The 17,976-nt window shown below is 37.1% G+C and overlaps 1 protein-coding gene across 1 annotated transcript in view; it reads left to right on the forward strand.

Annotated features, from left to right (window-relative positions):
• The window catches only part of LOC139716743 (AP-1 complex subunit sigma-2), a 30,383-nt gene extending 21,121 nt beyond the window's left edge, over positions 1-9,262 (forward strand). The window contains exon 5 of the mRNA XM_071628275.1: positions 9,051-9,262. Coding sequence (XP_071484376.1) covers positions 9,051-9,098 — 48 coding nt within the window. The 3' untranslated portion in view covers positions 9,099-9,262. The remainder of the gene's footprint in view (positions 1-9,050) is intronic.
• Positions 9,263-17,976: the final 8,714 nt, after the last annotated feature.

Below are 17,976 nucleotides of genomic sequence, written 5' to 3' on the forward strand. Positions count from 1 at the left end.
AAGTACATGCTGCAATGGTGGAGTAGTAGTCAACTTTATTTCTGTAGCAAAACTTAAGCAAAGACACCTTATATCATTTTACAGTTTCCATGAATGAAATGCAACCCATGCAGTGGGGAGGGCAACTACAATTGTATTAATGCTAGATTGTATTGTAACATTCATTATATCTGAGAGTTTTCCCCGGAGGGCAACGTAACCAAATGCTATAGATGCAGTGATACATTGGATTGCTCAAAGTGCACTTACCCATGTCCCATGTCCTAATTTCATCAGCTGTAATACCTATAAACTGGGACATCTGCTGTTATACCTAGAGTCTAGATTGGAGATGATTATTATCATGAGAAAAAAAGAGAAAAAAAACAACAACAACTGAATTTTGAGGGAAGTGCAAAAAGATTCATACAGGTCACTGTCTATGCATTTTTGGGGGTATTTCTTTTAAACAGTAATGTTTTCTTATACATTTTATAGGGAAGGTTAAGGGTTAGGGTTTTATAAGGACAACTGTTCCTTCACTAATTAGAATAAGATTTAACTCTGAAATATTTGTCTTGTCTTAGGCAATCTAACCTCTAACTTTGGTGCCACATGCTTCTCATACCCCCTTCATACGAAATAATGGTGCTCGCAGACAAGATGGCGCTACTCAATTCAAGTCACCACCTCCTTCGATTCCAACTCATTTTTACACGGTTGGTAGCCGTCTTTATCAAACGTATAGGCATCTCCATGTCATTTCGTATAAATTGATTCCGCATTTTGCCTCAGGAAAGTAACCGTCTCGTTTGGCATGAGATGTCCCACCGAGTAAGCGTTCATAGAATAAAGTCTTCATTTATTTTGCCAGATTTCTTTCGTGCTTTCTTTGTATGTTTCTGGCAATACTGCAGTCATGTTGAGCGGTAGATTTTATCATTTGGACTGCTGTGGGGCCATGGATACTCTTTAAGTCCAATGCCTGCATTTCTTTCTAACATCCTATAATTAGATGAATATTACATTTATAACTGATATTTCAAGCTTTGGAATAATTAGTACTCAGCAAACTGAGCACCAAAGGGGATGGGGAAACTGAGGAGTACTACATAACCTCCGTAATCTCTGAAATCACCTTGTTGATAATGGTTTGATAGTGGTATGTGTTATACATGAAAAGGAAATGACAGTAAATGTATACACATCATTTCTCTGACAATAATGCGCATAGTCAAGTTGGTAGGAGTGAATTCTTAGTTAACAGTTATTCTATAATACATAAAAAAAATATATTTGTACAAAATATTGATGGAATTCTATTCTATTCTATTCTATTCTATTCTGATTATACTTGCAAATCAATATGGGCGATATAAGACTGATATCTTAGCAATAGGCTTATGAAATATGTTATTAACCATTGCACTTTAATTTTGTACCAAAAAATGCCTTGTGTAGTCTTTGATTCTTACAGTTACAAGTATGTACTCAGCCTAAAAAGCAATGCATTTTTTTCCATTGTAGAATTTTTACGTATGTATCACTGAAAATTTATCATCTATTTTTATCTTTACTTATGGTGTAGATAGTGACCATTAACATTCCTATATCATTCTTCTGTATATTGGTATTTAACCGTGTTCACTCGATACATATGAAGGTATGTTGTATATAATACATAAAGCATACTGTAAAAGCTGTTATTTTCGTGAGGGGTTAATTTTTTTTTGCAAATTTTGTGGTGCAAATTTAAAAACATACACAAATTTTGCCACCTCATCTTGGTTGCATTTAAGATTTGCATACGATTGTGCACTTCTGATAGCCTCCGTGTCAAATGGCGAAAATATCTGTATGCAAAAATAACAGTTTTTACAGGTTTCTTTCTATTCGGTCATCTACATGTATTTTCCTATGAGAGTCACCTTGCTTGGCACCTGTACTTGTATTTTCCTATCATACATTGTACAATTTCTCAGTTTCTGAGTGATTGACTACACTCATGGCTATAAAAATATCTTCAGAGAATACATAAAACTTCATTTACAAACATGTTTTTCTTGCTGTAAGACTAGTGCTATTTGATGTACGTTCAAAGCAAGTTGTCAATAGACGTAAGCTAACTGTCACAGTTACCCATAACCTGCTCTTCTTTCCCTCTAATTTAGTCATAGAAATCAGAAAAAGAAAATCTGGGAAATTCCTCCTTTGTATTGGCCTGCAGGAGAGGAGGAATATTTGTGGTTGTGTGGACATTTTTTTGCACAGTTTGCATTCTCTACTGGTGATATCAATTAAAAAAATAAAGCAAATAGTTTTGAATATCGTGTTTATATTTGTTTTGTCTATTTGAAGATATGATATTACAAGTACAAGTTAATGTGTTGACAGTCAGTAAAATCCATAAAAAATCCTACTAGACCAAGCTGATTAAAAAAGAAGTCATAAAATTTTAACTTTGCACATGATTGGGAATATACTAAAAAAAATTCAATGGTAGCTACAATTTTGAATGCATATGGTAATGAGTGCTTTTGTGTCACTTACAATATATTTTGATATTACATGAAAAAAAGATAATGACAATGGGTTGATGTGCTTCTGTTTCCATGGTGACCGATGAAGATCGTGCACCCAAGTTTATTGTCTCAGGAAGTCTTGTACAAAGGCTACATGCGTGAGAAGGGGATGTATAATAATGATATGCGCTCATACAACATGCATTGTGAGTCATGTTTAATCTCCTGTCATTCTCGGTGAAGATAACTACGAAGTTCATCATTTCACACTCACCTTGAACGTCAGTTTGCTAAAATACTGATGGTTTTCTGCCAATCTCGAGAGTAGAAGTCGTGCAGTCAAGAATCTAGTGATTAGGTTCGATTTTTCTTCACCATTTCATTATGATGCTGTTGTTTTAAAATAGCAGCCAAGATTTAATAAGACTTCTGTTACCTCACCCTCTAGGAAAATGAAATGGGTAACTTTGAACTGGCATTCCCTGTCTAAATATGTATGTATGTATTTTTTATTTTAATATGATATTTGAATACACTGGTTTTGGCTTGTAGAAAAGAAATACATCATGATAAAGCTCAGGTTCTGAATTGCCAGAATTTAGTGCTGAGATATTAATGTAGTAATTATCTCTGCAGATAAAAGACAACTTGTCCCACATTCAGATTTTGAAAGAATGTTATTAAATGAGATCTATGTTCATGATGAAAGCAGTTTTTTTTTTAAATGTGAGAATTGCTTTTTAGTAAACATTCCCTTATATATGAATTACAATCCTTTGCTGAAAACAAGTTCTTGCATTGATGAATATAGGTTCTTGCGTATTTATATTTTACTTTGTCTTTTACAAATTCCATTTAAATGTGCATTGATAAGTTTGTTTTTTCCTTTTTTTAAAGAAAAAGAATTAAAACTAATGCTGCCCTAGCACCCATATGGCATGAGCGTTTACAGTGTAACATCTCTATGATGATGTACAAGGCTAGACAGATTTCACATATTTCAGGCAATTTTTTTTTTCTAGGCATGTGAATGAAAATAAAAAGAAGACATTAATTTTTGTGAATTATCGCAAGACTCCCTTGTTTGTACAAGTAACTCCAGTCAAGCACACAGTCAAGCAATATCATGTGTGTTAAATACATGTAGGTAACCACAAACTCGTGGAGATGGAAAATGTGTTCACATCTGCCCATTTGTACACAGTAATGATTTTCATCATGTCTTTCGCTATGTGTGAACTCACCTGTAATCCGTGCCTTGTGTAGCTGGATTCACTTTGCCTTGGTAATAAAGATGTACTTTAATTATTGATATCATAAAACCTGCACAGACTTAAAAGCGTGATTTTGTTGTACAGTATGTATATTATGTGATTATGACCGTTGACACTGTACATGTATTCTTATAGTGATCAGTCATCTTTAAGTTCCTTTCATATCCTCTACCAATTTTTTCTTCTTCTTTTTTTTTGTTCCAAGAAAGGAATAACAGGAAGAAACATGGCTTATAATTTCACCAATTAAGAATTGCAAAAAAAAAAAAAGGTCAAATATTTACAGTCCCTGGGTTGACAAGATCTCTAATCTCACTTGCCGTAAATGTTATGAGATGATAGAAACAATGCCAATGAAATTTTTATGCTAACAATAGCGTAATATACTTATGATAATAATAGTAAAAATAGGAAGGCTATGATCATATGCTTGTACTCCTCGAGTGTGCAGTTTGGATACAGTGTGAATGTTATTCTGATTTGTCATATACTCTGCTAATTTGAACGATGTTAACTGCTTCATGCGAGAAAAAAAAGAAGAAGAGAGAGTGCGAAAACATTATGAATATGATCTGAAGAATGTTGGTGATGTTGAGACCTGAATTATATTCCTGCTGCTGATGCTGGTTGCAGTGATGGTGATGGTGATGGTAATGCTAGTATTGGCTATTAAAGGTAAAATGATGACTATGTTCTTGATGATAACGATGATGATAATGATAATGGATCATGATGATGATGATGATGATGAATTGATGATGATGATGATGAATTGATGATGATGATGATGATGATGATGATGATGAATTGATGATGATGATGATGATGGTGAAGATGAATAGAAGAGAGATGTTGCCCAATGACATAAAGCGGTCAGTATGGATGTGGTTTTCTTGCAGACTAGACAGTCTCTAGTTCTGTGGATTTTTTTTTTTAATTCATTGTGAAAAATACACTCATATATGATTTGATACCTTTCATTAGACAATTACCCCTAATGATGTGATCATTTGGTTTTGATTTTAGTTTGTCTCACTCTACATTGTTGATTTTTCCCCCTTTTTATCCGCAATCCATCGTTTTTTGGTTTTGTTTTTAGATTGTTTATGATCGGAGCGTAAGTTTGTCGACCCTTTCACTTCCTTGCGTACATTCTAGTAAAATATGCCCGTTGCATCCTCTCATTTTTTCTTTCCAATTAACCTCCCATCACATCTTCACTCCCATCTTTTTCACTTTGTCACTGGAACATGTCAAAGACAATAACCATGCATCTGTAATGTGCAAGGTTATTGCCTTTTGACGTGGGTTGGCTCCGAGCTTGTTTGCATCTACGATAACTTTGCACTATTGGTTTCTTTGCTGCATGTTTGGTTTACATGCTTTTTTTCTTTCTTTCTTTCTTTTTTAAAAATCTTTGGGGTATCGTTTTTGTTTTAACTCATTATGTGGCTGTGAGGATCCAGTTTGGTACATGTATTATGTTATGAATGCTGTGGGAATGTTTTTGTTTGCTTGTATCTTTGATTGGGACCCTAAGGCCATATTATGCTTAATTTTGATAAGAGCAGAAGATCATGTCAACTGCCTTTGTGATGCCCTCAGGCTGTCGCATTATTTACCATTTGCAGATAAAAGAAACAAAACAGCTTTAGTGCTTCAAAATTGTTCGAAGATATGAGTTGGGGATCTAAACAACCTTTGATGTAAAATGTTATACATGTATCCATCAAATGTGATAAGTTGAACATTTTTAAAATCACTGCTCCCAATGGTAAACAGTACCTTTAAATCTGGCCCGTTTCATCATGTGCCAGTGGGATCCTATTACCTCGGTCTTTCGGGTTTAGAAGTGTAGCAAGTAAAACAGTAGGGGGAAATGACTGTATCTTATACACCCCAAATCAACAACAAAACCCTGGCATGAACTTTTTGGATAAGCAACAGTTGCTACTTCTATCGACCTTTCAACATAAAGCTACAATTGTAGCCTTTAACTCCTTGATAACCTTCAACGCCATGACCTTTTTTAAAGAACGATATGAAATTGTTTAACGGCCACAACTGATTATGAATCACATTGATACAGACAGCCTGTAGATGTCGTATCTACAGCTAATAATTGCATGTAAAAAGAAAAAAAGAAAAAAAAAAGAATGCACTTCTGGTGATGGAAAGTACTATGGTAGTAGCGAATACAGAGTTTGTACATCGCTTTTCTGTGTAAATGCTATTGTTGTACCTTACTCAGAGTTCTCATGTGGGGGAATACAGGGTTATAATAATGAAAGGAATAAAGCCATATTAAAGATGTATTCTTCTTCTTTTTTTTCATATTCATCTATGTCTTGAAGAGTGAACTAATCATTTGAGATGGAGTGTCATTTTTCTGTCACTCATTCAACTAATAGAATGTCCGAACCCACATTAATAGGCCTGCTCTATGACATGTTTATGACTATAAATCTTTGAAACTCAAGGTCATTTCATGCCACTGCACTTTGATACACTGCTGTATTGCTTCTCCTGTGGAGACGAGGGTGTTCAATGTACATACAGTAGGATAGCCTTCATGCTCTTCGAGTTCAATAAGTTTACAAACTGAAGGGGAGGATAATGTTTGAGTTTGGGCGATACCTTTACATAATGTGTATCATCTTCAATTTGTCAATACAGGGAGAATGTGGATGTCTGTCCAGAAACAGCTATGTCAGTATGTGTATGGACCTGTCTAGGGCAATATTTTGTGATTTTGTGATGTTCATTTAGAAAACAATGGCCCACTGATACTCTTTATAATCATTTTGTATGAGATTACAATTGTAATTATGAAAAGATAAGAATAGACATCTTGTAGCGACTTGTCATGTACTACTACAGTGTAGTGGACTGCAAAGCTGAAATGATATAATCTTGAACGCACATGGGTCTGTTCTCAAACAAAATTTATAGAAATCACACATGTGCAGCATTAGCTGGCTCCTGTATTTAGAGTAAATGATCGAAGTGTGATTTTGAAAATTTGAACACATTTCAGATGAAATGTATGTCTTTGATAAATGTTGAGTTCCAAAGCGGCACCAATTCTTCATTCTGCATCGTATGTTGAGTTGAATCCTGGGTTGTTTTTGCTGGTGATATACATGCACTCATTGTGTGTATTGTTTAATATTCCAGTGATGCCAAGGTGTGAAATATATCTCAGTATATATAATGCTTTTCAATACCATGTGTCTGTGTTGCTATGCACATCTGCACAAACAAAAAGATAATTATGACACAAATATGGAAACCAACAAAAAACACCAAAAGGCACAATCTGTGTTTGCCCAATGTGTACTCTCATTTAAAACAAGGAAAAGCAAATGAAATGTAATCACAATTTGAAGGGTCCTGAGTTTTGTTTCATCACATGACTGTAATACAAGAGCACTGAAGAGAATTTGTGTACCTCATACAGCACTGGCACTCAACACATTACATCTCACTTTCACATGTATTATGATCACAGTTTTTTGTTTTTTGTTTTTTTGTAACGTGGCTTTCATTAAATCAAGACTTGGTTTGTGTGGTTTCATCTACTAGGTGAAGTGTGGTGCTTTAAATACAAAATATACATGTAGGCCTATGCTGTGTGAATTGATCGTATTCCATTTCTTACATACATAATTGTAATAAACCAATTTAGCCTAGATTTTAAGACAAGGCACCGAAGGTTTGTATGGGAGATATTCAGCTAAATTTTGTGTATTCCACAATGTACATACTATGTATACAGAATGCAGGGCAGTGTTACAGAGATGGAGTGTCAACTCTTCGTAATTCATGCAAACACATGTTTGGGTTCAAGGCGTTGCAATGGGATGTCTAGCATTCCACTACGCTTTTAAGTCATGCTCGGCACTGCTCTAGTTGTAAGACGAAGTTCGGAGATGAAGAACGCATTTCACCTTTCGTTGAATTACAAGCTTTATTTCACCGTAAAATTTTTAATGAAATACTCAAATTGATTTAGAATAGTTTAGGAAAGAATTCATTATTATAAACATGTATTTCTAGTTTCTTCGTAATGCGCAAATCGAAATGAAATGAAATTTAGGCCCTCTTAAAAACCTAATATTTTACTATAATGCGCACATTTCTGCCTATTAGTCTTTTAATCTTTTAATCTGGGATATTTTGATCTTGCAAATAAAGTATTCTGCTAAAGGGTGTTCCAGCGTGCTTTTAAACTATTTGCTGTTAAAATTGTCAGTTTTATACTGCATTTTGATTCGCTGCTCCAATTCAAGGTACACAAATTCATTGTTGCCATCACATTGAAAGAGAGAGCTAATTGCAGTAGGGGCAAGTACTTCTAGATGTGAGAGCGCTAGTCCCGATTATTGATGCTCTCTTTTCTCAAAGCACCTGGTTTCCACCTGTAGTTGAACGCATAACTTCTCGGCGGTGCCGCGCATGACTTCAAAGGAGAGCAGTAGTTGTCTCTCCTTCTCTAGCACCTCCCTGCAGTATGTGTACATGTACATGTACATGCACATATAGGGTACATCTGAATGTACAATGTAGGGCCTATATGACTGCCTTGTTTACCAGGAAGTAATTTTTGAGTATCAGTGACTGCAAGAGACATTGATTTTGACAATTGTTTATTTAGAGTGAAATCATCAAGTGACAGATTGCCATCCTGACTGTGCAATGATGTGATCTAGCTGATCTCAAATCATGTTGATGTTAAACCTTTCACCAAGACCTACAATGATATCAATTAGATATGATTGATGTCATCTGAATGGGGCAAATTTCCTTTAGATTCCAGATTCTTGTTAGAAGCATCCACGTCATAGGCATCTAAGGCAGGGCTGCATACTAATCTATTTTCCCTACTGGTCCGAACATTTAAATTTACTGATCCGGCCTGTACTTTTTTTTTTCTTTAAACCTGACAATGTAATTTGTGTTATTTTACGTTTGTACCTTTCATGTTGGGCCACTAAATCTAGCAATCCCTGAAAAGGGACCATCGGACCAGTGTCAGTGTAAAGCATTGGAAAAATGAGAGAAATCCAACTAAGTTGAAAGTATTGTCATGGTCGAAGTTTATATGGAGAGTGTGATGAAAGAACAAGTCCACACACAGCACAGTCACCTCACCAGAAATCAAATATTGCATTCACACATGTCTGTGATAGTGCTTCATTATCGCTTCAGTGGTCTCGTGTTTAATACTAATTTCGTTTCCGTCTCATTTCCTTCTTCGTTCCGCAACCTACAGGAGACGGAGGTGAACAAGAGTGTGTTGGAGGAACTTGGACTGACATAGATAGGGCGACGACCAGCCCAGAGAGAAAGGGAGCGCTCCCTCGCCGTCCTTTGTTTCGCTTTAGCCGCTCACTCAGCTTCCCCTATCCCTCACCCCCGGCACGCATTATGTCCGAGAAACCAGAAAGCCTTCGTGTGTAGAGAGCGTTTGTTAAAATGTTGGCATCTTTCATCTACCATGAAGCATGACTGCTCAAGATACTTGGATATGTTGACGCAGGAAAGTTTAGTGTAATATTCACCAAATTTGCTTGACTGACAGCAAAAGGACACTTGAACTATAAGCAAAAAGTACATTGTTGGAGTACCCCGTTATTTTCTCCCATAGACAAATACTCCTACCAAGTCATTCCCCCCCCCCCCCACAATGCTTGCCTAAATAAAGCAAAACATGAGAGGAATAGTACCCCCACAATGTACCTTTTGCTCGTCCTGAAGATGTAACATACAAAGCAATTGATTTCTAAATTCTATCCTCCCATTATTGGATTCTATCCTACCATTCTTGCAACCACTTCACCTCCTTGCCTGAAGACAAGAATGCTGAAAACCCTATTTTTTGTTGTTGTTGAATAGCCACTTGACATTACTTTAACATTAATTGGATTTTTTTAAAAAAAATGTCAGATCCAGAACAAATTGTGTATAAAAGTTGTGGAAGTAAAATGTTTATTGTATAGGAGTGCTATAATGAGAGAAGATTGTTTTTTTTTTGTGTGTTAAAGTGATTGCATTTTTGTTAGCTGTCCTGTGCTTTGTGTATTGACCGATTCTGTGACGCGCTGTGTGTATTTTTGGCATGGGCAGCGCCATTACTGGGTGTCTTAGCCGACCCCCCCCCCCCCCTTCCCACTCCCCACCCCTCTCCCTACATTAGCACGCGCGCAGAATGAAAAACTGCTTTAGCCAATGGGCGTCTCGTACTGAGTGCGCGAATGCTTGCTTAGTGCGCGAACCTTTGTTACAAGTGCGTGATAAACATGTTGCCCGGGGTGGGGGAGAGCAGGGGGGGTCGGCTCAGACACCCACTATGGCTGCAACCAGTGGCATGAAATGTCTGCTGCCCTCAACGAACCCAAATCGGTCAATAGAGTGTCACAAACTTGTGGCTGTTGCCATTGTATGTTTGATGTTACAGCTCGACAAAGTTGAGCTTTTGTTTGGGATAAACAGTGTCATCACAGATGTTGGCTGTTTTCTCATCACACCCAAGTCGCTTTTAATTACTTTTTTTTTGTGCATTGAAATCTAAATGTGAGACTGTGACACCGATATTGTCATTCAGTTAGGAAATTAATGATAATAATAATGATGATGATAATGAATAATGAAAATGATAAGAACACCCCAAATATTATGAATCTGATTTGTACTAGTTGCCTGTGACACCTACTATTGTACTCCTCTATATCTAATGCTTTACCAGCTTGTGTACCATGGTACCATGTTTGTTTGTTTTTTTCCCCCAATGTTTTGCTGGAAAGCAAATGAAATAATTGAGATTTACCAAAGAGCTGCATTCAAGAACAGGAACAAATCAGTGTGATATTGTTGAGCACCCAGTGGTTTATAGGAGTGACATGTGAGCAGTGTTCATTTACTGTGTACACTATTAATAACCCTTTACTTGCCCAGGCACTTTAATAGCTGAAAGGGATGCTATTAGTTTTGGTTGAGATAGGGGATTCAGATTTTTACTTTTTGTGAGATAATTAAAAACCACTTATGAGATATTAAAGAGCATATAATTCCAAGAGAAATTCAAAGTTGTTTGATTGAGATCCGTTTTGAAATGGCTGAGATAGCCAGAAACAAATTAAAACAAAATGGTCCTCATAAAAGGTGGGTCTCAACTTTCTTAGTAGGACCTCTTTGTATTGGATATCTCAGCCATCTCAAAACTGATTTTCATTAGATAAACTCTGAATTCCTCTTGGAATTGAATGCTTTTTAAAATATATATTTCATAAGAGGTTTCTCAACTTAAAAAAAGTTGGAATCCCAAAACCCATCTCAAGTAAAACTTATCATCCCTTTTAACTTGCCAGGCTTTTTTTCATCGGTGTTTAATAGTAATCCATGAAAACTTGACCAAGTTGTATGATCAGCGAACCCACTTAATATGTGTAACAATGTTGTCATTGTCAGGCAGGTCATTTTATTTAACTAAAGTTTGTGTGTTGCGGGACCTTTAATATGGAATTGGGGAATTAGATAATCTTTGTTCATTGACAATCAGTTTTCATCTGTGCCAATATGGCTGAACAAAGCACGGTAAGGATTACGTTCTGTGACCCGTGTGTGTGCATGCAAGTAGTATTTCAATTCACCAAACACCTCCACTGTAGCACCTGTACACAGATGATAATCAGCATGGTGGTAAATGTGCACTTCAAGTAGGAAAGGATTTCACAGCTAAACATTGTTGCAATAGGTTGCAGTTTGGCACTCAAATACTGGTACACGTGTATCAATTTTATCAGCACTTAATCCTATTGCTCTGGAAAGATGGTGTACTTTGTGCAAAATCTATTTGGAGTCACTACATTTGGGAGGTGACAGGTTCAGAATTTCTGTAATCCAATGCGTTCTGCATGTTTAAGCATGGTCTTATTTTCTCAATGTCACTATTTCCTGTTGCGTCGCATCTAATTTGGTGAACTTGTATTTTTTTTTTTTTTTTGTCTTTGCTGTTTTGAGTGGGTCTGTATACAACTAGGACCAAGTACAAATGTATGGTACTATATCTAGCTGATGTCTTTTATTGATTCCACATATGTTTGGAGATGCCTGACACATATACAAACACATACACATGTTTTCACACACACACACACACACACACACACACACACACACACACACACACACACACACACACACACACACACACACACACACACACACACACACACAGACACACACACACACACACACACACACACACACACACACACACACACACTTACACACAGCCACATCTTCTGTGTGTTCTGTATTGTACTGTCTACAATCATGCATTCTTGTGCACATGTTGTGTATATGGCTGGCTATGACTGACTCCATGCATTCAGGCTGATACTTTTTTTTTTCTACCCAGCCATCAGAAGACTTTGATGTCAACCTAAGTTGTATCAATCTTGATACTGTAACAAATATTTAGCATCTATAAAAGAGAAGAGAAAATGCTTACTTGGGTATTCAAAGTCATTTTGAATTTCTTGTGCTATTACACCCCACTTCATCAGGAATATACTTCCCCAAATGGGAAATAATTACATGTATTCCTATCACTCATCAGTAGGTTTAGGGTAGATATGTAGGCCTACAGTCATGAAAGAGTTAATTTGATTGAGGGCATTATGAACAACACATGACCTGAACGAAAGGCTGAGATGACAAAAGTCTACTGTATATGTCATGTATTTTAGCCCATCTAATTTTCTGCAAATCAGGACTACCTGACAATTTCACAAGTGCTTGAATTTGCGCTCTTGAGTACAGTACCGAAGGGAGCTATGTGTGTGTGACATCGCATTCATATCAAGGTCAGAGTTGATAATTTTGTGCGTTGTTAAAATTGGGAATAGCACCGGACTCTCAAAATGTGCAAAATTTAAAACCTTACAAAATATACGGCGTATACAGTTTTTGACTGGTCAAATAATGCAAGTACTTTAGATGGTGGAAAGGTATTGGAGGTAAACTACAACTGCTGTATACCACTCACAGCTTGGGGTGAATGCGACTCAGGATAAGGTACATGTAACTCACTTCACTTTAACATGCCACCAAGGCACAATGTACATATACAACATGTACCTTTGAAATCTAAATGCATATGGGGACTATGTTGCAGTACTTTTATGTCCCAATTGTTATAAAAAGTGTAAGTACATGTACATGTACCATCATTTTCTTGCTGTTAAGTGTGAGGCGTAAGTCAAGATACTTGTATGATGTTATCAATAACTGCCACTGATTGTTATTTTTCTGTAGTCTACATGTAGAATGTATTCAGGATCTAAATATGGAAATTTGCAAACTCGTATAGTGCACCTAATGCGAAGGAGTAAACATCTTTAATATTCAGCACTTGATGGCGTTGTTGAGAGTGAGCCTATAGATCCAGGACCCATATTGGGAAGAAATATGGTCTGAAGATAAGAGAGCTGGTTTTGACAGTGATGTCTTTAAAGATTCAATACTCATTATTAAGGGAAATGTGTTGTAGTGTATGAAGTTGTAATCTGCACTGTATGCTAAGTGTGTGTGTGAATTTACTTGATCCCAATGCTACATACAAAGCTTTTGTTAGGACTCAGTCACTTGGATGTCCATGTAATTCAAGATAAAATGAAATATGCTTACACTAATTATTGCTATATTAAAACTTTGTGAAGATTAAGTTTAAATCGTGTTGGATCAAAATGTAGAGTGTATTTGTCCTTTGCAAATGAAATTGCATTTGTGAACTGTCCATATAGATATAATAAAGTTTTGTCTTTTTGCCGATTGCCTGTATGACTAGAGTGCTATGTTGTTGTTTTGTCTTGTTTTGTTTTTGAGAAATAGAGGGAGGAAAACATATACATACTTAGTTACTGTAAAAGTGGATATTTTTGCGCCACTAATTTTTCGTGTTTGGCCGGGTGATAAGAATTTCGCATGTTTTTAATTCCATGGAATCAAGACAGTAACCACTGGAACATATGGCATGCAAAAATATTCGTGTGCTTTTATTTTCGCGTTTGTTTCTGGTTGCACGAAATGCGTGAAAATTTCGACAACACGAAAATTTCCACTTACAGTGTATACAGTAGTCAGATTTGTAGGTGTGTGCATGTTTGTGTATGTTAGTATGTTCATGCATGGAGCAGAGTGATACTAAAGGTGAATTAAAAAAAAATTCTGCTCCATCTTCATGCTGGCTTTACATACACAGTGACACCAAACATAATAGGCCAAGGTTCTTTGAAACCAGACTTTACAAAAAAAACTAGAAATGTCGCTACAGCGACTAGTTATACCCCCGCCAAACAACATTTCATAAGCTTTGGTCAAAACAACATTTCATAAGCTTTGGTCAAAAAACTGAGGAAGTAGTTAAATCCGCAAGATCTTTCCTTGATCTTCTGCCATTAATATGCCGTTACCATGGCAACGTACTTTCGGGTACTGTCAAAAAATGCGTCTTGCACATCTACAACCAAAGGCACACATCTGTACCAAGTTTCATGGAAATTGGGCAAAAACTGAGGAAGTAGTTTGCAACACAAAATTTTCTATCATTTTGGCTCATAATATGTGAGCTGTTACCATGGCAACATACTTTTTGTCACTGTCAAGAAATGTGTCATGCTGACCTATATCCTAAGACAAACATTCAATATGAATTCCATGAGAATTGGAAGAACACTGATGAAGCAGTTTTGCCATGAAGCATTTTGCCCTATATTTTACCAATAACATGCCGTTACCATGGCAACGCACTTTTTGCCACTGCGGAAATATGTGTCTTGCACATCAACATATTCAGATGAACATCTGTACCTAATTTCATAAAAATTGATCAAAAACTGTGGGAGGAGTTCGCGACGCAAGATTTGTACCCATTTTTGCCCATAATATGCCGTTACCATGGCAACGTACTTTTGGGTACTGTCAAAAAATACGTCTTGCACATCTACAACCCAAGGCACACATCTGTGCCAAGTTTTATGGGAATCGGTTGAAAACTGAGGAAGTAGTTCGCGACGCAAGATTTGCAGCGGACCGACCGCCCGACCGACCACCCGACCGCACGACCGCCCGACCGCCCGACCGTCCGCTGATTCCTATATACCCCCTTCAAACTTCGTTTGGCAGGGGTATAAAAAGAAAAGAAAAAAAAAGAAGTTTCCTATGTTCTCACAAAATGGTAGTATCGCATAAAACCAAATATGCAAATTAGAAGTGACAATGACATTACTGAAATCTTTCTTGTTTGGTTGTGCACAAAGGTTTGTAAATACATGTAGGATGTTGTCTGTAATTTATCAACTTAATTTTGTACACCCATTCCTCTTTGCAAGTCATAATTACCGGTAGTATATTTGTGCAAAATTACCAGAATTCACGTGAAAAAATCATTCCAGACGAATTCATTCCAAAAATGGAAAGTTTACCAAAGATTTGTCAGTCAATGTGAGATTTGTGAGACGATATACTTCCTCCAACTGGCATCATGTCGTTGCAATGTACACTACAGTGCACACCCGTTATAGATTGTAGGAAGCAGTTATATCAGGCTGTAACATTATCAGCTCTATTTTTTATTGTTTAATATTTGTGTAGTTATTATGGAATTTTGATACAGTATAATGAAAGGAAACTGCCGGTCCCCGAGGACTTCGATATAATGGGAATCCACTGTACTGCTTAATGAAGCTGTGTGGAACTAGAATCCAATAAATGCCTTACTTACTCTATGACCCCGTTTACAATGAGCGAAAAGGCCGGGCTTGGCCGGGAGTGTAAACGCGCAAAAGGCCAAATGCGGGGCCAAAATTGGCCGTGCATTTGGCCACGCTCTGGAGGTGGTCTCGGCCTTTTCTCAGTGTAAACGCAAACTGGGCCAAATGCGATACCAAATTTAGTCCGGCTCCCAGACCCTCTGCCCGTACTATTTCGCTATTCAGAATATTAACGCCCTCAACGTTGAAAACTTGTAGAGTTTAAGGTGGTTTTGTCCTGCAAAGGATTTTTCCTTCGACAAAGGCCTGTGCTGAACGGCGACTTTGTCGCCGCGGAGTCCAGTTGGCAAAGGGTCTGAAAACCAGACTATACCAAATTGCATTTGTTTACAAGCAGAGCGCCACTATGATAAAATATTTAAAGGTTTGAATGAAAAGCCCAGGCTGAGCCCGGCACTGTAAACGGACAGAATTGAGGCCGGGCTCGGCCGCGGCTCGGCCCGGCCCTGCACTGTAAACGGGGTTCAAGCCTCAATCTGCCGAAACATTCACCACTGTGTTCCATTGATTTGACTTAATTTATTCCAAGACTACGAGTAGAATTGTGCTTCCTAGCAGCTATGTTAATACAGATGACTTCCATCATAACAAAGTCCTTGGGATCGGCAGTTTTCTTTTATTATACTCTATTGAAATTTCGTTACTGCCAAAAATGTTTTAAGGTACATACAGATGATAATTTGGGGACCTGAATTTTTACTTCACTACAACAAGAATTTTGTTACATGTACAACCATGTTTAGTAATTATACAAGAAGTGCACTGCGGATGCAGATTAGTACCACACAAACGCCACGATTGCGTTCAATCATTTGGATTTATTCCACGGTTCATCCGCCGATCCACAAATGATCTCCACATGAGCATTTGTAGATGAAGTCAATACAACATTCTGTTAAACCAGAAATTTTCGTGTGCATTTTAATTTCGCAAATCTCACAAGAGCCAAGATTTGCGAAATTAAAATGCACGCGAATGTTTTTATCTAAACTATACGCATTGAATGCCATTGGCAATTCATGAAATTTTCATGCCACGAAATACTGTAGGCTCTCTGCTTCAATTCATGAAAATCTAATGCCGCGAAAAACATTTTGCTTTACAGTATTGTAAATATACATCATGTACATATTAACAGCACTGAGAGAATCGGGTTGAAAATAAAGAGCACTGACAGACCATATTTCATAGCAGAAATGTAAATTTTTAAGCTACTAGTACATAATAAGCTGTACATAATTTGCATGATAGGAATCGCCTATGGGCATTATTGTTGGATACATCCACAGAATTAGTGTGTGTACTTCATACTTTACAGACTCATTATTTACACAGAATTTGCCACAATTCAGTCTGTTCCCAAATACAAAGCTCAAATGTACTGTTGTACACCCTGTGACATACATGTACAGTACACTTGCATCACGGAACACCGTTTGCAGGCACTTGTGTTTTACTGCGAAGTATTTATGGAATATTCATTCACATAAAATTGTGATCAAAAGCCTCTTGTCTAACTTTAGCCTTGGTTTTTAGTTCACAAATTGATCAGTTGAGGCATTGATGTGTGAGTGTAGATAAGTCCCACACAGAGCTCTTAACCACCAGCCATCTTGCGTCTGCATGGCAAAAAAGGTGACTGTATACAGGGGAGCCTTGTTTTAAAAAAAAACAAACAAGAACCTAAAATCTGACAATTACATCTTTAAAAATAATGATGAAGATGACATGATTCACAGCATTTGTATGACACCATACATATGTATATCTTTAAAAAAAAAAAAAAAAATCAAAGGTGCAGACTCCTCCACGAGAGTTTGTAATAGAAGTCTGGCGAAAGAATGGGTTTCTCACTACATTGTAATATGGGGGTACAAAAGCAGAAATAAAAGAGTTGGCATCTTCAAAATTGCCCTGTACTTTGAGGGTTTTGTTACAACCCAAACTCATTACGAGGTTCCACTGTACAATTTACAGCACAGATATTGTCATTTCAGACTCATGGAAACCATGTTGCTTTAGGTCTTCTCTTCTCCCTCAACCCTCCCCCCCCCCCCCCCCCCCCATATGGAACATCTCAAGACATTTTCTCATCAAGAGAGCAATTACTTATGAGGTGAATTCCAAGCATTGCATACATTCAAGAATTACCGTACATATGTGTACATACAGGGAACAGATCCTTGAGACATTTGGGATGCTTATTGTTCATATATAACGCAGCCACCATTGTTGAAGACTGACTTATTTGGTCCACACTGCATGCAGAGATGTTGCCAACAGACCAACTCATTCACTACTGTAAGACATAGAGACTGACAGACTGGATCCATCACTCAAACATCTATGGAGGCAATCTTTTCT

The sequence above is a fragment of the Diadema antillarum genome, unplaced genomic scaffold, assembly GCF_040938485.1.
Source record: "Diadema antillarum isolate AM-2024a unplaced genomic scaffold, OU_Dant_1.0 scf00000069, whole genome shotgun sequence".
In the NCBI taxonomy this organism is placed as follows: domain Eukaryota; kingdom Metazoa; phylum Echinodermata; class Echinoidea; order Diadematoida; family Diadematidae; genus Diadema; species Diadema antillarum.